Consider the following 23,923-nt stretch of genomic DNA (forward strand, 5'->3'; position numbering starts at 1 on the left):
CGCTCGCATAAGCTGTGGGTGGTCACCCACAGCTATGCGAGCGGCCAGGGGGCCGCTCCAATTTTAGGTAGGAGGGTCCTGATTCAGAGCGAGCGCTCTTGTCAGAGAGTCCGGCTCTGAATCAGGCCCTAAGTACCTAACCTGGAAGGTGGTTCTTCTTTTGTCACTCGTCTCAGCGAGGCGTTGTCTGAACTAAGTGCTTTATCATGTCGCCCCCCTTATCTCATTTTCCACGAAGATAGGGCGGAGTTGAGCACACAACAGTCCTTCCTTACAAAGGTAGTATCGGCCTTTCATATAAACCACCCAATTGTAGTCCCTGTGTTTAAGGATGAGTCTTCAACCTCTAAGTCCTTATATGTAGTCAGAGCGCTCCGGATTTATGTAGATATGACTGCTTCACTCCGAAAATCCGATGCCGTTTTATTCGGTTTGATTTGGCCCGTCCAGGTTGGCCGGCTTCCAAACAAACCATTTCAAGATGGATTCGTCTGACTATCAGACAGGCTTATGTGGTGGCTTCCAGACAACCACCGGGTTCATTACGGTGCATTCAACGCGCTCAGTAGGACCTTCATGGGCGGCTGCTCGTGGGGTTTCTTTAAACCAGATTTGTCGAGCAGCTACTTGGTCAGGCAAGCATACTTTCCTAAAGTTCTACCGCTTTGATACTTTTGCGGCCTACGCTTCAGAGTTTGGCCGTGTAGTTTTGCAGGGTTCTCAGCGCTCTCCCACCCGGGATGTGAGCTCTGGGACGTCCCCATTGTACTGAGGCTCCAGTGTCCCCTAGTGGATGAACAAGAAATTAGGATTTTGGTACTTACCGATAAATCCCTTTCTCTGATTCCACGGGGGACACTGAACGCCCACCTGGCGCTGTTCTACCTGCATTAGTTACTGTTTTCCAGGTTCAGACGATTATTTGTGTTTATGTTGTCTGATTGGAATATTGTGTTTTCCTGTATATATTTGTTTACTTCTTTGTACATGAATGCTGTAGCTTTTCTGTCTCCTTCTCCTTACTTTCCAGCTCCCCTCAGGCACAGTTTTATACTGACCTGGGAAGGTATAGAGAGGGAGGAGCTAGCTACCATTCAAATTTTTTTAAAGGTGTCAGCTCCCGGTTAACCCACTTCTATACCCCATTGTACTGAGGCCCCGATTCAGAGCCGGACGCTCTGACAGAGCGCTCGCTCTGAATCAGGGCCGTCCCTTCTCCTTTTTGGAGCATAGCTGTGGGTGACCACCCACAGCTATAGCGAGCGGCCAAAATAATGGTCGCGATGGTCAAGACCATCGGGCTTGCGAGGAGACCCTGCGGTAGGGTCTCGCTGCCACAAGCCCTGGAGTGCTTTTGGCTCTATCAGAGCCAAAAGCACTCCCACTGACATCACTAGTGATGTCAGTGGGGCCGGCCCCAGACGGTAGGCGTTCCCATGGGAACGCCTCCTTCTGGGCAGCCACGCCCCCGGCACGCCCACCAAAGGGGGCGTGCTGTCAATCACCATCAACAGCACGCCCCCTTTTGGTGCGAGACCCATAACGACAGCTTGGCCGTCGTTATTCGGGTCTCGCGCATGCGCACGACGGAGCCGCCTCCCTCATGCGCACTTGGGCAACATCGACCCGCTTGTGAGCGCTCAGCGCTCGCGAGCGGGTCTGAATCAGAACCCTGAGGATCCAGTGTCCCCTGTGGAATCGGAGAAAGGGATTTATTGGTAAGTACCAAAATCCTAATTTTTTGCCTGCAGCCATCTAGTACTACAGAATGGCAATGCACCTGGAAAGCTGCCAGTGTGAATATACCTTTTCTCATATCTCAGTGTTCTCCCCACGCTTTGTCGGGCGGTCCGCCCTGCAAAAATCCCCCACCGCCCAGCAGTTGAGCTGCACTGAGAACTAGCGGCGGTGCAGCCGATGCATTGCACAGGGGCCCGCACCCACCGCTTGTGTCCCCAGGGCCCCACAAGTGTAAGGCAGACCGCAGTGAGTAGCAGTCTGCCCTACACAGAAACAAACACACAGGCCCCAGCGGCAGCTGTGTGTTTGTCATAGCAGCGCAGCCAGCCAATGACAGCTGATACGGCCACGGAGGGAGCCGGCTAGAGCTCATTCATGAGCTCCCATTTCGGCTCCCCTCGCAGCGGTTGATGGGAGAGACGTCATGTCGTCTTTCCCATAGTGTAGAGCGGGCCAGGAGCAGCGGACAGCGGCGGTCGTCGGCTGGAGCGGGGATCAGGTAAGTTGTCTATTTTTTTTTTCTTTTGTGAGTATGCGTTACTGTATAAAGGGGGCTGCTACTGGGGACACTGTATCAAAGGGGACTGCTACTGGGGACACTGTATCAAAGGGGACTGCTACTGGGGACACTGTATCAAAGGGGACTGCTACTGGGGACACTGTATCAAAGGGGACTGCTACTGGGGACACTGTATCAAAGGGGACTGCTACTGGGGACACTGTATCAAAGGGGACTGCTACTGGGGACACTGTATCAAAGGGGACTGCTACTGGAGGCACTGTATCAAAGGGGACTGCTACTGGAGGCACTGTATCAAAGGGGACTGCTACTGGAGGCACTGTATCAAAGGGGACTGCTACTGGAGGCACTGTATCAAAGGGGACTGCTACTGGAGGCACTGTATCAAAGGGGACTGCTACTGGAGGCACTGTATCAAAGGGGACTGCTACTGGGGACACTGTATCAAAGGGGACTGCTACTGGAGGCACTGTATCAAAGGGGACTGCTACTGGAGGCACTGTATCAAAGGGGACTGCTACTGGAGGCACTGTATCAAAGGGGACTGCTACTGGAGGCACTGTATCAAAGGGGACTGCTACTGGAGGCACTGTATCAAAGGGGACTGCTACTGGAGGCACTGTATCAAAGGGGACTGCTACTGGAGGCACTGTATCAAAGGGGACTGCTACTGGAGGCACTGTATCAAAGGGGACTGCTACTGGAGGCACTGTATCAAAGGGGACTGCTACTGGAGGCACTGTATCAAAGGGGACTGCTACTGGAGGCACTGTATCAAAGGGGACTGCTACTGGAGGCACTGTATCAAAGGGGACTGCTACTGGAGGCACTGTATCAAAGGGGACTGCTACTGGAGGCACTGTATCAAAGGGACTGCTACTGGAGGCACTGTATCAAAGGGGACTGCTACTGGAGGCACTGTATCAAAGGGGACTGCTACTGGGGACACTGTATCAAAGGGGACTGCTACTGGGGACACTGTATCAAAGGGGACTGCTACTGGGGACACTGTATCAAAGGGGACTGCTACTGGAGGCACTGTATCAAAGGGGACTGCTACTGGGGACACTGTATAAAAGGGGACTGCTACTGGGGACACTGTATAAAAGGGGACTGCTACTGGGGACACTGTATAAAAGGGGACTGCTACTGGGGACACTGTATAAAAGGGGACTGCTACTGGGGACACTGTATAGGGGGCTGCTAATGGGGGAGCTGTATAGGGGGTTGCTACTGGGGGAGCTGTATAGGGGGCTGCTACTGGGGGCACTGCATAAGGGCCCAGCCTGGGGGCACTGCATAAGGGACACTATTTAAGCCTGGAGGTACTGCATACGTGGCCAGTCTGGGGGCACTACATAAGGGACCAGTCTTGGGGCACTACTTCAGCCTGGGGGCACCGCATAAGGGCAAAGCTAAATACAGAGGACACTGTATAAAGGGCAAAACTACAGGGGGCACTGTATAAATGGCACAAATACAGGGGGCACTGCATAATGGGAACTTTTGACTGAGAGCCAGTGGGGGAGCAACCTGAGACCTGTCGGGCTGGATTGGTAAGGGAGATGCCCCTTTTCCCAGTGCGCATAATTGCGAAGGCCCCCACCCGGCTACTTTTTGATGCCACCAGGCTGGAAAAAATTTCTGGGGATAACACTGTATCTAATACCCATTCATCGAATTGACATGCATCTGCAGATCCATCTTACATACTGTGATATGCTCTACTTCTGAGTCTGTTTTGGAGGCTGTTCCCGCTGCCTCTCTGTGTGTGTGTGTTGTACTTTGACTGCTGCTGCTGTGGCTCCTGCTGGCTGGGGCTGTATTGTCGTGTGCAGCCACGCCTACAAAACGGGGCGAGCTGTTGATCAACATCGTCAGCCGCCCCTTTTGTAGTGAGCCACGGAGCGAGTGCTTTTTGCGCTCGCTCCGGGGCGTGCGCACTGGGCCACCATCAACCAGCTTGTGAGTGCTATGCGCTTGCGAGCGGGTCTGAATCAGGCCCTGAGTGTCTAAGCACCACTGGCTGCACTGAAACGTTTGGCTCTTTCTCTTAGTAACATTTTTTACATTCTGCTTCAATTCCTCTCAAGTCTAATAACTTTCCCCATCATCTATCTTTTGGATTTACCCCTCCTCTCAACAAGGTAATAACTGCATATCACCAGCCTTCCTAGCTAGCTTGGGTAGGAAGCTGCATATTTTGAATCAATATTCAGGTAGGTGCCCTTGTGCATGCCATGGGTAATGTGGGTGGTGCAGCTACATAGGGAGGGGGAAGAGTTAGGGTCCCTGCATACTCACATGGTACGAGGTGGGAGATGGATACTGTAAAGCATATATCTAACCATAGTGAGGTGCCTTGTGTGTTGACATGTAATGCTGTCAGTTTATGTGCTATATTGTATATACACTCACTGCTGTCATACTGTATTTATAGATGAGAGTGCAGTTCATTGTAGTGGGATGTTTGCTAGCACTTGGTGCTTGTCTCGACTGATGGGGCAGAGCAAAGGACAGACCTATGTATAATTTCCGCTGTTAGAGATGTATCGATATATATCAATGTTTCGCGCTGAGCAAAACAAATGTGGGTCCCAGGGGCCCCTCACTTTAAGAAATTGGGTTCCTACTCCACTGTTTCTGGGTCCCATCACATATTATGGGGGGGGTGAGGACTGGCAGCAGTTGGGACAGTGCTGGGGGCAGGTAGCAATTGGGGTAGAGGGGGTTAAGGGCAAGCAGCAGTTGGGGTAAATCTGGGGATAAAGGGAGGGAGAAGTTGGGGTAAAGCTGGGGGAAGAGGGGAGTAAGAGCAGGCAGTGCTGAGTGTAGAGAGTGGTGTAAGCGCAGACTGCAGTTGCGGCAGTGTTGGGGTGCAAGGAGGAGGCTAGGGGCAGGCAGTGCTGGGGGTAGGGTCCCACCACACACTAGCAGCACTGCTCAAACGTGTTCCAGCAAACATTAGCACTGTACAGAAGGGGCCCATGAGGCAGTGATGACATTATGGTGGAGGGGCAGTGATGACATTATGGTGGAGGGGCACGGGGGAGTGCAGACATGATGGAGAGGAGGGGGACGTGGCAGTTTTGACATGATGGAGAGGAGGGGCACGGGGCAGTGATGACATAATGGGGTGAGGGGTGCAGGGCTCTGACAACCTTTGGTGAATGGGGGGGGAAGAGTACAGGGCTGTGACTACAATTACTGAAAAAAATAATAGGTAAATAACAACATACACACCTGACTTGACAGAGTGGTCACACAGAAAGGAGGCTGCCACAAAGACAGTTTGGTGCTGGAGATGCCACTTGTGGGAGGGGTCCCAGCCACTTGTCTCTCCAAGATGCCGGGGTTGGAGAAGTAATCCCGGGGCCGGAGCTAGTTTCCAGCAACTGAGAGTACTTTCAGAGCAGTGCAGCCGTGGGATGCATGATCACTCCTGGAGCCGAGGGGGTTTTCCCTACCTATAATCTCCCACTGTCATCTCGCTGTAGCGGATAAATCGTCTAACCGCAGAAGGAAACTCCATATCCTTCTCCTGGCTTCAGACAACGGTTTGGAAGGAACTTCACTGCGAAGGGATCCATGAATCACTGCATCCTACGGTACCCGGGCCGGGTCACCCACCGGTACACTGGCTGGAGCAGGTGGTGCACGGCACCCGCTGTGTCATCCAATAGATAGCGGGCGGCGAGCTGGGGACTGGGTGGGCATCTAATGGGGACACATCTTCGTCCTCATTGGACGAGGAATGCTGCCGTCCGCGCTGATTTGATGGGGAGATGCTGGGGAAGTTAATAGGCTGGCTGTTGCGGTGTGCACAATGAGCGTCATTAAAAAGTGAGTCAATCTTTTGCTTTAGTGCATAAATACGCGCTATAACGTGTATTTTGCGATCACCGGAGCAGCCTTAAGTTTGAAGTTTAGTTCATCTTTAACCACTTGCCTGGTTAGGTGGTTAATGCAGACCATGTTATTGCAACTTTAGTTGCTGAGTATTTATAGGCTATACTTCAGTGGTCGAAGTGGGAATTTTATAGTGGTAAATCTATATAATGGAAAATCTAAGGTTGCACTTATGTGCGCACCGAAGGCGCGCATACACCGGAAAAGGGTGCGTGTCCTTACGACGCGCTCTTTTTCAGTAGTATAGTGTACCACACCATAGTACCCCTTATACACATTATGCCACACAATAGTAGTGCCCCCTATACAATGCCCACAGTAGTAGTGCCCTTTATGCAATGCCCACAGTAGTTGTGCCCTTTATGCAATGCCCACAGTAGTTGTGCCCTTTATGCAATGCCCACAGTAGTTGTGCCCTTATAGTAGTGACCCCTATACATTGCCCCACAGTAGTAGTGCCCTTATACAATGTACACAGTAGTAGTGCCCCTATGCAGCGCCCCTTGTAGTAGTGCCCCCTATAAAATGCCCATAGTAATAGTGCTCTCTACACAATGCCCACAGTAGTAGTGCCACTATACATTGCCCACAATAGTAATAGTGCCCACTATACATTGCCAACATTTGTAGTGCCCCTATACATTGCCCACAGTAGTAGTGCCCCTATACATTGCCCACAGTAGTAGTGCCCCCTATTCATTGCCCACAAGAATAACAGTGCCCCCAATACATTGGCCACAAAAATAGTGCCCAAAGTATATAGTAGTGCCCAGAGTAATAGTGCCCATATTAGTGCCCCTTGAAGTAGTGCCCATAGTAATAGCAGTAGTGCCCCTTGAAGTAGTGCCCATAGTAGTAGCAGTAGAGCCCATAGTAGTAGTTCCCCTTGAAGTAGAGCCCCCTTACACATAAACACACAGACAAACACACATAAAAACATACTTACGTGAAGCCCCGCTGAGTATAGTATACTTCCTGGGCAGATTTAGGAGGAGTGTATACCAGTATTCCAGTACAGGGTGATGTAATAAATTACATACACTGTATTATATATTACAATACTTGGTCAGTAACTACAATAACTAACGGAAATGAAACGTATCAGACGCAAGAAAAATACATCCAGAAGAAGAGAGATCTTTTCTTTTCCCTATGTGATCACATGATCCCGGCGTCTCCCATCCCACTGTCCACGCTACGTCACATCCACACCAATGAGCCCCCGCGGCTGTGACAGCGGTAGCCAATAGCAAGCCGGAACGCGAGACGGCACGGCAATCCGAATAGCAGCGCCTCCACGGCCAATCGAATCAACGCATTGCATCCTGGGCGGGCATATGCAAATCCAATTTGAAAAAGACGGCGGGAAATCTGAGTTTCGCGGGACTACCTTCGCGCGTAAACCGCATCCCCTTCATTCATTGTCAGCTTCCTGGAGCCATTTTTCTGCCGCGGCGGTGGCGGGGAGGTCGGAGCCGGGGCCCTATCACTCATAGCCGCACAATCCGCCTCCATCTGCCTTCCCCGGTGCCCGATAACCCCCTGACGAGCCCACCCCATTCACCGAGGGGCTACCCAGCAGCCACATCCCTGACCATTTCCAGCGTACAGGCCGGGGCCGGGAGGATTACCGGGGTCAGCAGGAGGAGCGCTGCCCGGGATCAGAAGGAGCCGAGAGGCTGCTCAGTAAGATGAGAAAGGGAATTCACCCAGGGCACGACAAGCTGCTGATCCCCGTGCTGCAGGGCTCGGAGAAGGGCTCCGGTCTGTCAGGGGTGTTCGTCGCCGGGGGAGGCGCTGCCAGTGTGGCTGGTGCAGGAGGCGGCGGATACCTGCAGATCCTGTCCTCGCCCGGCCCGCTGCACCATCCCCAGCAAGGACTTACTGCTACGGAGCAGCAGCATCATGCAGCCGCCAGCTTCCTCTACTCCACGCCGCACGGACCCGGCGCCAGGTCCGGCCTACTGCAGCCCACACTAGGGCGCCCTCCGGTAACCGCCGTTACACCCCCTCTCAAATCCCCCTCCTGTCGTGTATGTGCTACATGTATGTCTCTTAGTAGTCCCCTCTTAGCACGTATGTTTCTGTAACCTCACCATTCTGGTGTGCACTAGTGCTACTGCCAGTCTCTACATGTCACACAGCTTATATCTGCCACATATGTTACATGTAGCTATACTATACACTGCTGACGTTGTCGGCCTTCTATTAAACTTTGTGTAAGGGTGACACTTCCTAGGCATAAACTACGTGTTACGGATTCTATTTATAGGTGGGGACTTTTTTTTTAAAACTATTTGGAACCATTACTATAAGGGGGCATTATTATCCTGCAGCACAGGCAGGTTCCCGCCCCGGATGGAGGGGGCAGGAGAAAGGTCACCTGTGTATTAGATGTTTTTGCATCTGTCACTGGGAGGAGGTGGAGGACATCACACCCTGTGGAGGGCATTACACCTCTGTGTGGGGTAACTGCACTGATATAATACTGTAACGATCAGTATATAGTGTCTTAAATGTGCAGTTGGTGCCTTGGGGTCTACTGATGCCTTTTTTAATGTCTACTACAAGAACCATCATATTTATAATATAGTTATTTTGTGGGGGGGGGGGGGTTCTCCCTAATTCAACTTTAACAAAGTGCTTTTTACTTTCTCTTGCTGAATCTGAAATTGCAATTAGTAGGCTACGAATTGCATGTCCCACACCACCTACTTGTTTGTGGTAAGTTGGATCTTTCGTTCTGGTCTACATGGTCTAATTAAATTCAGCCTGGTGTGCATCCGGTCATTGCCGCAATGCATGACTGCACACAAATGCCAATAATGGTAGCCCCATTGCAGTGTTTCCTGCGTAACTATGGGATGCGAGGCAAAACTCGTGATGTAAATTACTGAGTTTGCTCAGCAGAACAGCAAATTAAATTCCTTCCCCAAGTGTGATAGTGTAATATACTGATCATTGGATATAATCCAAGCAACTAGTGCAGCTTTTCAAAAGCTTTAATGCTGGGTACACACTTGTCGATATCTCTTGAATCTCCAGGTGTGTACCCTCAGTCTGTGAACATCGTTCAGACATGTCTGGTCAGCCCTGCCGCACAGCAGTTACCAAAATATCTGAAGGATATATCACTGCATGTGTGTACGGGCACCCCACTGACAGACATTTCGACAGGGTGGCCAAATTTAAATATCTGGCCAGTTGTGATGTTAGCCCAGACACATCGAGTGGCCGACTGCTAATCCTAGGTATACACCAAGTCGATGGGTTGGCTGTTGTGCCGATCCACCGACCTACTTGAAGATTGGGAAGTGCATATACACTGACTGCACAACTGGACGGGCATTTAAATTTGCCCACCCAGTTAAGCTGTCACTGCAGCATGTGTACGGTGGAGCGGCAGGTCCCCCTGTACACCAGCAGATGTACCGATATATCTGCTGTGCTGCACAGCTGATGCGATGTCTGTGAACGATGTCGTTTGGACATACTGGGGGTACACACCTGCTGATGTACTCGCGATATCATTTGGTATGTATTGATCGGCAGATATATTGCCCAGTGTGCGCCTAGCCTAAGTGCGTGTAGCTTACCAATCGACTACTCTGATGGCAGATAAGTCTGCTGATCAATCCGTCGTCCTAAGTGTGTACCAAGCATAAGGCCTGTTTGTCGCGCCTATACCTTGCTTTTTACCTAGCACTCCAGTAGGGGACCGCAGGAAAATTCACAATGTTAGGTTACCGGACTGTAATAATTATGCCAGCGGTGGAATCCTGATACCAGTCAGAATCTTGGTGCCAGCATTCTGACCTGACTGCTGACATCCCGACTGTAAGAGGTTAGGTTTACGGTGGGGAGGGGTGGTTATTTATAGGCTGCCAGGAGGGAGGTTTAGGGGTAGACTTTAAGTTTAGCCTACTTACTGGTAGGTGTTGGCATTGTAACCCAGTCGGGATTTTGAGTGCTAGCGTTCTGTACCCCACACGGGTTGCATTGTAGCCATTTGGTTAGGTAGTGCGCACGCACAGCAGTTTCCTGGTGTACACAGCAGAATAGATTTTAGCAGCCATCGCAATAAGCATGCAGTGGTGACGACTATCACAATATCGGCATTGACTGGACAAAGCTTTTCCATTGTCTGAAAAATCTTATTGCCAACCATGTTTCTAATGGCCATCATTAATCACTTGTAATTTAATTAACACCATTATTTTGCAATGAAATCTTAATCTAAGTGTCAGATTTTCACGCTTATGTCAATTAGGGGCAATTCAGTTGTTTTTGCCGGCAGTTCTAAGTAATGGGCGCCCGATGGAGCAATTAAACAGTTGCTGTGTTCTGGAGCGATAGCTGCCGGCGCTGTAACTTCTGCTCACACCCTCCTGAGGTGACTAGCAAAAATGTGCAGTAAGTTCTGGTTTTGGGTGCCCTAACCAGGATCTTAGATGGGTTTAGCAGTTTTACGCAGCTAAACACTGTCTAATTGGGTGCGATAAGCGCTATAATTGGTGCCCAAAGACAATGAAATTGTAACATTGGGTTCCCATTAATTAGCGCACCTTAAACAAGTGAATCGCCCCCACTGTAAGCAGACAAGTAGGCTAATATGATTTTCAGTTTAAAACTTGAATTTCTTGAAATGTTTAGCTGCTTGTTATGTAGGATTGGGATTGAAATGTCGGCTCATATCCCATCAGCGGCTGGCCGAAGGGAGAAAATCCCGACAGTGGCACGTAAGTAACCTAACCCTCCCTTCGGGATGCCTAAACTGAACCCCACCTACCTGCACCCTAAACCTAACTCTCCCGGGGGAGGGCTCGCCCTAACTTCCACCCAGTGACCCTAACTAACCCTGGGGTTAAGTTTAGGGTTTCTGGGGGGGACTTAGGGTTAGACACTGCCCTGGGAGTTTAGGTTTAGGCTAGGGGAAGGGGGGGGTTAGGGTTAGGCACCCCCGGGGGGGAGGTTAAGGTTAGGCATCCCCCCGGGGGATTTAGGTTTAGGCAGCAGGGGAGGGTGGGGAGAGATTAGGGCTAGGCACCCCTAAGGGAGGGTTAGGGGGTGGAATAGGTTAGTGAATACTTGACTTGGGACAATCGGGATATTCATCCTTGTCAGGCATTGCTGGCGGTAAATCATACTGAATCCCCGCATACACACGGTCAGATTTTGTTTCAGATATGAAAGAATGATTGTAAAAATCGTACATGTCTCTTACATGTAGGGCATGCATCGATAAATGATGCGCGTTCCCGGATGTCAGATTCCGATCTCTGACATCGACTGCTTGCAGTCACATTTTGACAATTTCAATCAATCATCAGATCTGACAGTATATGCACCATAAGGGCTATTTCACATTTGCCAGTACTTAGGCGGCTGTGAAATATAGTAATGCAGGGAATCACCTGGGTCCTTTCACACGGCACAGTCACCGTGTTACAGCCAGGAATATCTACTGTGCAAGACTGCTGCCGTGCCGTCCCTGCACGCCAGTGGTGTAAAGGAAACAATGTTTCCTTTCACACACACTGGCTTCTGCTGTCCGGGCTAGTGCAGCTCCTGCTGCTGCGCATGCCCAATTGGTTTAAAAAACAAAACAAAACAAAAAAAACCCCCCGATTAAAAATGCTCAAAGCAGCAGCTTGTGAAAGGCACACAAAGTGCCTGATACAAGTCAGCCGGCTACCGCCAGGTTCTTTCCGGGCTGCCCAAAACCGGAAAATGTGAGAGTGGCCGAAGCCTTTTACACCCCTGACCTAGGTTTGTAGCTCCATTGGTGTCTGAATGATGTCGCTAGTCGTGTTCCTGCTAGGCTTTTTTTAGTGTAATAGTTAGTATCCTTGTGGCCACTATGCCGGAACTGATATTACCAACGCCGGAATCCAGACTCCTATCACAAACCTGGCTCCGAGGCCCCAACTGCCGGGATACTGAACGTATGTAGTGGTTTGAGGGGGAGCTTTAGAGTGTTTGGGGGAGGAGTTATGGTTAGGCTCCAAAGAGGGTGGGGTAGCATATCCAATAAGTGTTGGTATGCTAGCCGTGTCGGGTTTCAGCTGGGATGCAGACTGCTGGCATTCCATACGATCCCATTTTTAGCAAGGTGCTGCCCCCTGCCTGACTTCAAAATGGCTAAATTGCAACCTGCCCATATGGCGGCGCCCAGCTGAAACAGCCTGCTTGATGTGCCCGATACTGTCCCCACCACCCATGATCACCAGTGTCCCGCGGGGAGGTGGTTGGTGGGGTAAGTGCAGCTCACAGAACTTTTCTGGAGGCGAGAGTTTGGGGGCAGCTCAGCATGTGTGTAAGTGCTAGATGCACCCCCAAGAGTGATTAAGAGGGTGCGCGTCTTAAGGATACGTCCATTCAAACGTAAGTGGTCTTACGGTCTGGCTTCCTGCCCTGTGCAGGATCTAGAATGGACACGATTACCAGCATTCTGTGACAATCACTGCCAGTTTTTTTTTTTTTTTTTTTTTAACTTTGGTTCATAATAAACAGTTTATAATAACCTGCCTATTTTTGTGGACCTACCCTCCTGTGAGAAATTTGATGGGAGGTGTAAGTGTTAACGCGTGATGCCCCATCATACTTTTATCTGCATGGCCCCTAATGCAAAGAAGCTGTATCTGGAAGGATGGCCTAATTTCACTGCATAGTTTCCCTGAAAATCTGTAGTCTCCAGGATGTTCATGGGAGGTATGGTCTATACCAGTGTACAGGCAAAGAATCAAAGTAGTTAGCGGCATGGAACTTAAATTTAGTATTATCAAATATATTTCCCTTTTTCTCCTAAGGGCTGTTCCATGTAATTTACATATTTTTATTTTTCTCTTCCAGTAACATTTCTCATCTGATAGGCCAGGCAAATCAAGCTGGGTGTGAGTGGGAGGACTAAATGAAGCAGTTGTCTATTCTATGTGCTCTGCTTACACATCCATTTTAATTTCCCAAACTAAAGATTCCTGCTGCTTAGATGCCAAGATGGATCTACAACATGCTTGGGTAGGGATATTTAACATGTGCCCCCCCCCTCTTCCTCCAGCTGCTGTAGAGCTAAACATCCCAGCATGCCTTGCAACAGTTTCTATTAGGGCATGCTAGAACTGGCAGGGCATGCTGGGATGTGTAGTTCCACAACAACTGGAGGGTGCATGCTGAATAATAGGTTTATGCACTGTTGTGAGAATAGCAAATGAAGTAAAGTTCTTAATTATAAACAATGTTACAATACAAGAGGTAAATGCATTTATTTGCATGCAGGCAAAATATGGGCTGCTGTTGAATGTAGCAAAAAAAATACTGGGCAGCTTTGCTTTTAAACTTGGTTTACATTAAAGAAATCTGTATGGGAAGCCGGCAGTCAGAATCCTGACACTGGCACCCCGACAGGACTAGCATACCAACATGCTAACCCTCTCCCTAACCTAACCCACCCCCCTTTGGTGCCTAACCCTAACTCTCCTCCCCAACCTCTCTTCTCCCCCCCCCCCCCCCCCCCTTCCATTGACAGCCTTGGAAGCTAAGGGAATGCAGAGGGTTAAGATTTGTACATCTTGCTGTGAGGTTGGCCTCATATTTTGATGTTTACAGGCAGTCTGACTGCGCCCACTCTGAGCCAACTGTTCCTACTTGTCACAACACGAGTGCTGTACATGGATCTGGGTAAAGAAAACCTATTGTGCTGTTTTTTTAGGGGTGGGGGGTCATGAAATAAAGCTTCATTTTAGAATGCATTACTGGAATGCTTCAAAGTATGTTTTGTGAAAATTGTACATATTTCAGTCTATTACAACTAAAGTGAAAAGTAGAGAAAACCAATTCCATTTTGAAGTGGATTGACAACGAAACTTGTTTGGACTAATGCATAATTGAATGCGATTCTGTTTTGATGATATGTCTTGTGTGTTTTTGCATTACACCTGCTACAGAACCAAGTGTAGGCAAGGGTAAGCGATGCAGTCATACGCCACACTTGCATCTCCAATTGAGGGTAAATTCCTATTATGCCAAACTGTGGCCCCAATTCTTGTGTGTTTGGATGGCTACTCCTTGTATGGGTGTGTAAGCAGGAAACTTTTACTATCTGCATCTAATTAGCGGTTTCCCACCTTGGGCTACGGATGGCTCGTCTCAACTGTATTCCCTGTGAGCAGCTGAGGCTGTAAGTACGTGTGGTTCCCAGGCGGGCGTTGTGGGGCCATGGTGGCAGGCCAACGGTGACATTATGTAGTGTCTGGAATCTGAGTTTTCCCTTTTGACTTGTGAATGTTGTGTGCCTCCTGGAAATTGTACTATGGCCTGGCATCTGGGCTTTTGCTCCACCCGACTCCTGATGCTTCTTGATGGTTACCTTGGTGCCTATGGCTTGCATACTCCAGAGAAGTGCAGGACTCAAGTCACCAGTCACAAAACTGGGAGAGATTCCGTTGTTCTAGTCGGTGGCTGTTGGTAATGGGTGCCTGATGGAGCAATTCAATTATTGCTCCATTTGGGCGAGAGCCACTGATGCTGACATTTCTGCTCGCACCTCCTGTGGTAGTAGCAGAAATGTACGTGTAAAGACATGGGTACCGAAAACAATCTAATATCACACCCTAATTTTCTTGCTAAAACTGTCCCATCGCCCCCAATGAATTAACTTTAATACGGAAAGGGTTTTCCCATCCAAAACTGAAGTAAAACTGGGGTCCAGCTATCATTCTCCTGCTCCCTTTGTGCTTGCCTTGTGACAGAGCTGCTGCTTTCATAACATGCGAGTGATGGGGAGCAGTAGTGGGCTTGTTCTCAATCAAGTGGCGCTTTTTTTTTTTTCTTTTTTCTTATGTGGACAGCTAGAAACCATACATAATTGTGCTTTCTGTATAAAGGAAATGGTTAGAACAGATATATGCATGGGCAGGGCTTTTGAAAGTAGGGTTTGAAAGTAGGATTAAAGGTTTAGTGGGCTGACTTCAATTCAGATGTTGAATATCCATATAAGGGAGCTCCTGTAGCTATTCAATTCAACACGCTGTTTGCCTTGTCTGGAATGGGTTAAGTCTGAGTGCCAGTTTTTGCGACTTAACCTGGGTGTTAAGACTCAGTAACCTGCATACTCTGACTAAAGTGCCAGACCCGCAGCTGTTAGAGTTGCGCTAAGCCAGCAAAAAGCTGTGCGCCAGGAGCTCTTGTCTGATTTCTCCTCGCATCCCCATTGGGGTGCAAGTAAAAATTCTTTAGCTGCCCCAGATAGCGTGTTGTATTGAATAGCTTCGGTGAGCTCCCCCTCGTGGCTATTCATTGCACTGAATTGAATTCGGTCCAATGGTAGATGGGGGTATTTTAACATATATATTTTTAATCAGTGATGGTTTTTTTTTTTTTTAAGTAAATGTGCTCTTCATATTTTTATCCAAAGGGGAGTAGGGGGGGGGGGACATTTACCACCAATCAGCCATAACATTAAAACAACCTGATTAATATTGTGTAGGTCCTCCTTGTGTCACCAAAACAGTTTGCGGCATGGACTCAACAAGACCGCTGTAGGTGTCCTGTGATAACTGGCACATTAGCAGCAGATCCTTAAAGTCCTGTTGTGAGGTGGGGCCTCCATGGCTCGGACTTGGTGTTTCAAGCACATCCCATATATGATTGATCAGATTGAGATCTTGGGAATTTGGAGGCCAAGCTAACACCTTGAGCTCATGTTCCTGAACAATTTTGCACTGTCTACATCAATGTGTGGAATGCAAGGACCAATGGTTATCCAGAGCGGCGTTCACATCATGCTGGATTGTCTTTCCGTAGTGTATCCTGGTGCCATCTATACACCAGGTAAACTATGTACATGCACCTGGCTGACCACAAGATGTAAAAGAAAATGTGAATAATCAGACCAGGCCACCTTCTTCCATTGCTCAGTGGTCACGTTCTGACACGTGCCCATTGTACAAACGTTTGGCAGTGGACAGGGGTCAGCATGTGCACAATTTGGTTTGTGGCAATGCAGCGAGCTGCAATGCACTGTTTTGACACCTTTATTATAACTAGCATTACATCTTTCAGCAATTTGATGCGTATGGGGACCTATCCCAAAGAGCTACAGTGGAACAATGATCCTTGGGTTGTGTTCCTGCTAGGCTGCAGGCAGGGTGCTGGGGGGGCCAAGAGCTTGTGTGCTCCCAAAAAGGGAGCATGGCTGGCTGGGGAAGGGGTGTGTCCTTGCGACATGCCTCCAATTTCGCTGACTTGGAAAGTGCTGGGCTTCCGCAAGCTTTCCCCTTACGGTGAATGTATGCCATGCACACAGCGTCTATTCACTAGGTGGTGATCGCTCACCGCAACATTTCCCACCTGCGGGACACTCATGGCAGGCTATTTTAGCAGGGCACCACTAAAAAGGGTAGGGCATATTTTGCCCTTTTAAAATCTGGTAGGGTGCGTTGCCACGCTAGAACAGCCTAGCGGGAATACTACTTATCTGCCCATGACCCACTCTCTGGTCACTGGCTGTCCTTCCTTGGACCACTTTTTGTAGGTACTAGCCACTGCATACCAGGTACAAGGCATACTGTTTTTAGAGATGTGGTCCAGTTGTCTAGCCTTGACAAATTAAACTTTTTCAAAGTTGCTCAGATATGCTTACCCATATTTTCTGCTTCCAACACATCAACTTCAAGAACTGAAGGCACTTGCTGCCTAAAATATCCCACTCCTTGACAGGTACCATTGTAGCGAGATTATCAATGTTCACTTCACCTGTCAGTGCTTTTAATGTTATGGCTGACTGGTGTGTACATAATTATACATGCTAACAGCAAAGGACATGCTGGAGTAACACATACCCCAGTGAATTCACAAGTGGCTCAGGAAAACAAGCACCTTATGACACATTCTCCCTAAGAGGCCTAATTATTATTCAGTTTACGACCTATCTCACAAAAACAAGTTTTTGGGTGATACCTGCAAATATGAAGTATCACCTGAATGTGAGGAGGAAGGGCTGCAGCAGATATCTAGATCTCCCATGGTCCCTCCCTTATCTAGCAGCCGCAGTTCCCATAGGTTTCAGATATACCAAGGTTTGATCCTGATGGCTAACTCCATTTGAAGATGGCATTAGCTGTTGTAGCCTATGGGCCACATTCCACATAAATTACTGGAATTGGGTTCCTACAGAAGCGTAAGTGTCTATGACTGCTGCACATGCTTGGTCAGCGTACAGTAGCGCTGCGGGTTCCCACTATAGATGTGAAATAAATGCTAATGCGATCATTTCACTTTTAAGACATCGCAAGGATGAGCGAAATCCCTGCATGTGTGCATAAATTCCTGCAAATATTAATTTACATTACAATTAGGTTTGAAACCCGATAATTAATACATATGCCCCATAATCTCTACAAGCCTGTGTTCTGTGAGCAGCTGCAATAGAGGCCACCAACCTAACATCTGTAAGGAGCTGGAGGTGTCTTAGTACTTAATGCTGTGCTGCAGTCCTGTGGAGGCTTGCTGGTGCTGTGGAGCTGAGAAGGTCCCTCTGGTTTTTCTCCTCCACGAGCTCTTCTGGTATGCTGTGGTGCTGCAGAAGTGATGTATAGTAAAAGCTGGAGGGACCTTTGTAATACCAGAGATGCACATCACGCAGAGGAAGTTTAGGTAAGCTGCAGCCACTTGTGCTGTTCCCAAATATACCAGTGATTAGAAATAATAGAATTTTTACTAATTTCATATTTTTTTTCATAGTAGGTGAATTCAAAATAAGAAACTTTCTTCAGGGTCCGTAGGACCACAGAATCTACCTTGGGGTATATATTTAGAGAGAACCGTTGCACCAAACAGCTACAGCTTTAAAGCTTCCAGCATGCACTGGTCCTTCTCCCTATATACCCCACCTCCCAGCTACAGGCATTCAGTTTTTTTTGTTTGCTGCGCTGCAAGTATCCAGATGCACCTGTTCAACAGCGGCACTGCCTAGGCAGTCCCAGACTTCATCTACTTCTGCCGATGCTGGAACACCAGTACTGCTGTATGCCCTGGGGATTTCGGTGTGCTTCAGCGAGGCTTAGCTTGCGCCATTGCTGGGGTCTGGACTGCGATCAGATTCACAGAGATGGCAGGTAAGTGATTCCTCATGAGGGGTATCCTGCGCGACGCAAACCATGCTTCCGGTGTAGGAGGTGCACCAGAGGCGGGTGAAGGCCTCATGTAACGTGTACTCACTAAGGCGGCCGGGGCCATATTGTCTGTCGCCGGGCATAGGTAGTAGAAGCACTAGTTGGTGTCTACTAATGTGAGGCCAGCGTGCCATCAAAATCTCAGCTTAAGTGAGATGGGCGTTCCCCCGGCAGCTCCCCCGCGACCTAGACGCAACTTCCGGTTACTGATTTCCACCTCTGGGTTGCTGCTTCTGACCACCGTGTGTGAGACGCTCGCAGTTGTGCGTACTGCTGCAGGCGGGTTGTCTCAGAGGTCTGGTCTGTCTTCCTGTATACCTCTCCTCTGGGTCTAGTATATAGCGCTCTATAGCCTGCCAATACCCGGGCTGGGCTGGTCAGTTGATTCATGGTCAATTTGCAATAGCAATGTTTGTATTTATGCAGTGTATGTGACTTTCATGCTAGCTGCTTGTATATACACTTTTCTGACGTTTTCAAAACGTATATACCTGACGTTTTCAAAACGTCAGGTATATCTAGCACTTTTTCTCCTCATCCCTCTGAAATGGTGTGGGGTTTTTCATGTGTGAAGTGGGTCACATTGCATTTATACTGTACACCTTATACCGATCACAAAATTTGCATGTCTGAGTTAAAAGGTGAGAAGGGAGAGCCTCCGGTGCTCAAGTCATGTAAATCCTGTTTGGCAGGCCTGTCTGAACAGGATTTTGTACAGAATGGATTGTGTAGTGCCTGTTGTAAACAGCCACCTTTCCTATCTGGTACACCTGCACCTATGCAAGAGCCATCTTGGCTGGCGTCTTGGTCACAGGTTTTGTTGCATGTGGTGGATAAGGTCACAGCGTTGCATGCTCCTACCACGATATTGCCTCCTACTGTGGGATACCCGCAGCAGTTGCATCATATGTACATGTTCCCTATGAATCCCTATTGGTTTTATTCTTCTGCTCACTCTAGTCAGAGTATGCTGCTGTCTATAGCTCCTCAGCAGGTGCTGGTGGATAGACAAGTGGCAGTAAAGAGGCAGGGGCATGAGAGGTTCTCTTGAGACATTACCTCCAGGTTTCTGATCCACCCTCATCAAACTCTGATACTCAGAGTTCTGGGTCTTACTCTGGAAGATGACAATTCTCTGTGGATGTCCCCTATCTGAGAGCAGTCAGTATAGAGGATGAGGAGGTGCCACCGAAAGCTAAGACTTCGGTCTTTAGGCGTCAAAAGGTGGCTAGATTATTTTCCTCAGTCTGACTAATCTCATCTGAAGCATGGTGAATCCAAAAAATGAATCCTACGTGAATGGCGCAAAAGAGCAGCCTATTGTACTTCAAACAAGTGAAATCTCACCAATATTTCAAACCTATAAATACATAAAACAGGTTTTGCAGGAATAACAAAGGGCGCTAAAAAATAAAATAAGTGTTTATGATCGCATTACTTCCCTTGAAAAACGTGATATCCTATGAAATGGATTCAGTGTAGACTTGAAGTGATTCTTCTCTTTTATCCTCCAATATATGTATGATTACAAAAAAACAAGAAATGTGTAACAGTTTATAAGTCTCCAATTAGTTGAAGAAAGTATGTAGAAACAAGCGAGATTCATTCATACTGTGAGTGGGGTACGCCTTCCTATCCATGAGGTCTATCTAAAGAAACTTTGATGTGTCTAAATCCCACACTTTTTTAGTGAGTGAGGTACGCCCTTTTGCTTCTTATGGTTATGTGAATACGATTTGGTATGGTTGTCACATTTATCTATACATGAGGTGATGGGGGAAGAATAAAAGAAAAACCTTTAGATGCATGAGATCACATCACTGAGTGTGAGTTAGGGTACGCTTGCACCCACTTGAATGAATCTCGCTTGTTTCTACATACTTCAACTAATTGGAGACTTAAAGAGACTTAAAAACTGTTACACATTTCTTGTTTTTTTTGTAATCATATATTGGAGGATAAAAGAAGAATCACTTCAAGTCTACACTTAATCCATTTCATAGGATATCACGTTTTTCAAGGGAAGTAATGCAATCATAAACACTTATTTTATTTTTTAGCGCCCTTTGTTATTCATGCAAAACCTGTTTTATGTATTCATCTGAAGCATGGTCTACTCCAAATAAGAATTTCCATACTACTGTACAAGGAATTTAACCTCTCGATATCCATTTGCTCAGGGTGAAAGTAGCAAATGGGAAGTTAGTACATCAGTAGATGCTCATGTGACTAGATTGATCAAGAGCGCTACGTTACCCATTCCTGCGGCATCTTCGTTGAAGGAGGTTACAGAAAAAAACTGATCACTATTTAAAATCAGTGTTTTCATTATCTGGAACTATTACCAGGCCAGCTATGGCTGTAGAATTTATGGGACTTGTATAGCCTGGTGCTCTGTATAAAAAACATGTATGTTAATACATCCCTTTTGTTGGTGGTAGAAGATGGGATGTATATCAAAATCGATACTTTCGATCTTCTCGACTCCGGTAGAAGGAGGTCATGCAAAGGAAAACTATGTATAGTTCAATTTTCCTTTTAGGCAAAAAAAGTTCAAATAAATCTTATCCACCCTGTACACCTGTGAGAAATAATCAGCATGCCTTAACTCGCACTTCTAAGTGTAGTACACCACGTATCAAGGTATTTATATTTTTCCTTTGCATCACCTCCTTATACCGGAGTAGAGAAGATCGGAAGAGGATCGATTTTGATATAGGTTCCAACTTCAACCGCCAACAAAAGGGATGTATTAATGTCTCTTATATAGAGTGCCAGGCTATGAGTCCCATAAATTCTATTTTGTATGTGTTGTGTAAAACTTTTGGAGAAAGTTTCCTGGTGACTCTAAGTTAGCCACTCTTTTTGCGCCAGACATCAGGGATACACTTTGACAGCTATGGCTGTAGCCTGGGTAGCCAAGGCTATGGAAGAATGGACGAAGTCTCTGGGGGATAGCCTGCTTAGTGCTATCAGAGAACAGCTGTCTTCCCTCTGTCAGATGCGAGAAACAGCTATGTATATGGGGGGAAGCGGTCACTGACGCAGGTATCTTGGCTTCTAGGGTATCGGCAACTTCAGTTGCAGCTAGAAGAACCCTTTGGCTAAAAACATGGATGGTGGATACAGGTTCCAAGAATACCCTGGAATTCTTGCCTTTTGTGGGGAAAGTACTATTTGGACCAGAGCTGGATGACCGTGTCTTCTCTGGCAACGTCTAAATCTGCAAGGTTGCCATCTAAGACGACTACTAGTATAGGCAGTCCTCGGCTTGGTCCTTTCGCCCACAGGGTAGGGCAAAGGGACAGTCTACGTCTAGACAGGATAATTCCTACAGGAGACAGCAGACCAAGAAGTCCTGGTCAGCCAAGCGCCCTGCTTCCAAGCTGGACGGTAAGACCACTGCCTGATGGGCAGGGCCTCCCCCTGGGGGCTCTCAGGATTGGAGGCCAACTCCTAGTTCTGGCATCAGACCATGCCAATGCCTGGGTTCAACAGGTGGTCTCAAGGTTATGCCACCTCGTCCTGAAGCATCCCCCTCAAATGTTTGTTGGTACAACACTACCTTTAGACCTGGTCAGGACTTCAGCCTTCCGGGAGTCTTTTGGGGCCCTCCTGAGGTCAGGAGTCATAATCCCCTGTTCCTGTGAAGCAACAGGGAAAGGGTTTTTCAAATTGTTTTAGGTTCAGAAACCAATTGGGTCACATCACCCTATCCTGAATCTGAAGTCACAACAGATTCATCAATGTGCCCAAATTCCATATGGAAACCCTACGGTCAATTATGCTGGCAATGGAGCCTGGAGATTTCACGGTCTCCTTAGACATAAAGGATGCATATCTGTATGTTCTGGTTAAACGATCCCAGCAAAGATTCTAAGATTGGTGGTAGATCAGCAACATTACCCTTTGGTGTTTACCACAATAATGGCAGTGATGACTGCTCATCTCAGACCACGAGTCAGGATACTGCCATATTTGAATGACCTGATATTGGCACAATCACAGGAGTTGTTACAATGTCATCTGCAGATGAACATTTTCCAATTACCCAGCCATGCTCCTGTAAGCAGACAAAGTCCTCTTTCTCCAACTCAGCGGATAGTGCACTTGGGGGTGCTGCTGGACCCTCTGGGCCAGAGGATTCTCTTACCAGAGGACAAGATTGTGGCACTACAGTCTTATGTGCGCAGTCTACTCTGCAAACAGTGTCAGTTAACCTGGCAATGCAGGTGCTGGGCTCCATGGTATCCACATTCGACATGGTGGCGTATGCCCAGTTTCACTCCAGGTCCCTGCAGCAATGGATTCTGTCTCATTGGGATGGTCCGTATCGGCTAAAGTCTCACATGATCCACATCTCGCCAGAGGTTTGGCTCTCCCTCGCTTGATGGCTGAGATGACTCATTTAGACAAGGGTAGTCAGTTATGGGTCCCAGATTGGGTATGCCTCACCACGGATGCAAGTCTGCGAGGATGGTGTGCGGTGACAGGGCGACTCTGTAAAGTCACCAACCGATAAATATATTGGAGCTTCGTGTAGTGCACAGAGCGCCAGGTCTGGCGCAGCACCTTCACGGCAGGCCTGTCCAGATTGAGTCCAACAACGTGACTACAGTGGCATACATTAACCATCAAGGAGGTACACTAAGTCTGGCAGCCACGAGAGAAGGGGCGAACATTTTGCTGTTGCTGTGGGCAGAATGCCATCTTTCAGCAATCTCTGTAATATTCATTCCAGGAGTCTAACTGGGAAGCGGACTTCCTAAGTAGTCAGGACATACATGCCAGAGAATGGGCTCTTCATCCGGACGTCTCTCACCTCCTGGAGGACAGGTGGGGACGATGTAAACCTCCTGGTGTCACGCCACAACCACAAGGTTCCCAGGTACGGCTCCAGAACGAGGGTCACCTCAGCCGCCTTCGTGGAAGCTCTGGCAGTGGGATGGAACTTCAGGTTGGCATACCAGTAATGAGGGCAAGGAAGCCTGCTTTAGCCCGCATCTATCACAAGATTTGGCCTTCATATTTTCGTTGGCCCTAAGGTTTTCAAGGGTACTTTCTTTTCTGCAGGCTGGGTTAGGTAGGTAGGTCTGCGCCTGGCTACCTTAAGGGTTCTAGTTTGCTTTGTCAGTTTTGTTCCAGCGCAGAATTGTGCCCCTGGCAGATATAAAAACATTTTTGCAGGGGGTCCTACAACTGCAGCCTTGTCACCATGGGATTTATCTGTGGTTCTCAGGGCGCTGCAAGTTCCACCCTTTGAGCCCTTAGATAAGGTGGACTTAAGATGGTGGACAGCGGAGACACTTTTTCTCCTCCGCTCATAGTTTGACTTGGCAGCACTGTCATGTTTCTCTCCGTATTTGATTTTTCATCAAAATAGAGCTGTCCTTCGTACTGAGGCGGGTTGCCGTCCGAAGGTAGTAGCCAGTTTCCACATAAATGAGGAAATTGTAGTCCCGACACTTCAGTCTTCAAACCTGTCTATAGGTGAAGCTTCCACGGATATAGTTCGAGCCCTTCATATCTACAAGGATCATACCAGCTCCATCAGGAAAAGAAGAGATATGGTAAGAACTTACCT

The 23,923-nt window shown here is 48.1% G+C and overlaps 2 protein-coding genes across 2 annotated transcripts in view; one reads left to right on the forward strand and one right to left on the reverse strand.

The window, feature by feature from the left end:
- LOC148519885 (uncharacterized) overlaps positions 1–7,324 on the reverse strand; it is a 39,805-nt gene extending 32,481 nt beyond the window's left edge. The window contains exon 1 of the mRNA XM_088475956.1: positions 7,116–7,324. The gene's annotated coding sequence lies outside the window, so the exon portion shown is untranslated. The remainder of the gene's footprint in view (positions 1–7,115) is intronic.
- Positions 7,325–7,509: 185 nt separating this feature from the next.
- The window catches only part of E2F3 (E2F transcription factor 3), a 38,126-nt gene continuing 21,712 nt past the window's right edge, over positions 7,510–23,923 (forward strand). The window contains exon 1 of the mRNA XM_088475851.1: positions 7,510–8,160. Within this exon, the coding sequence (XP_088331977.1) occupies positions 7,861–8,160 (300 nt within the window). The 5' untranslated portion in view covers positions 7,510–7,860. The remainder of the gene's footprint in view (positions 8,161–23,923) is intronic.

Source organism: Taudactylus pleione, unplaced genomic scaffold, assembly GCF_031769625.1.
Source record: "Taudactylus pleione unplaced genomic scaffold, aTauple2 ptg000179l, whole genome shotgun sequence".
Taxonomy (NCBI): Eukaryota; Metazoa; Chordata; class Amphibia; order Anura; family Myobatrachidae; genus Taudactylus; species Taudactylus pleione.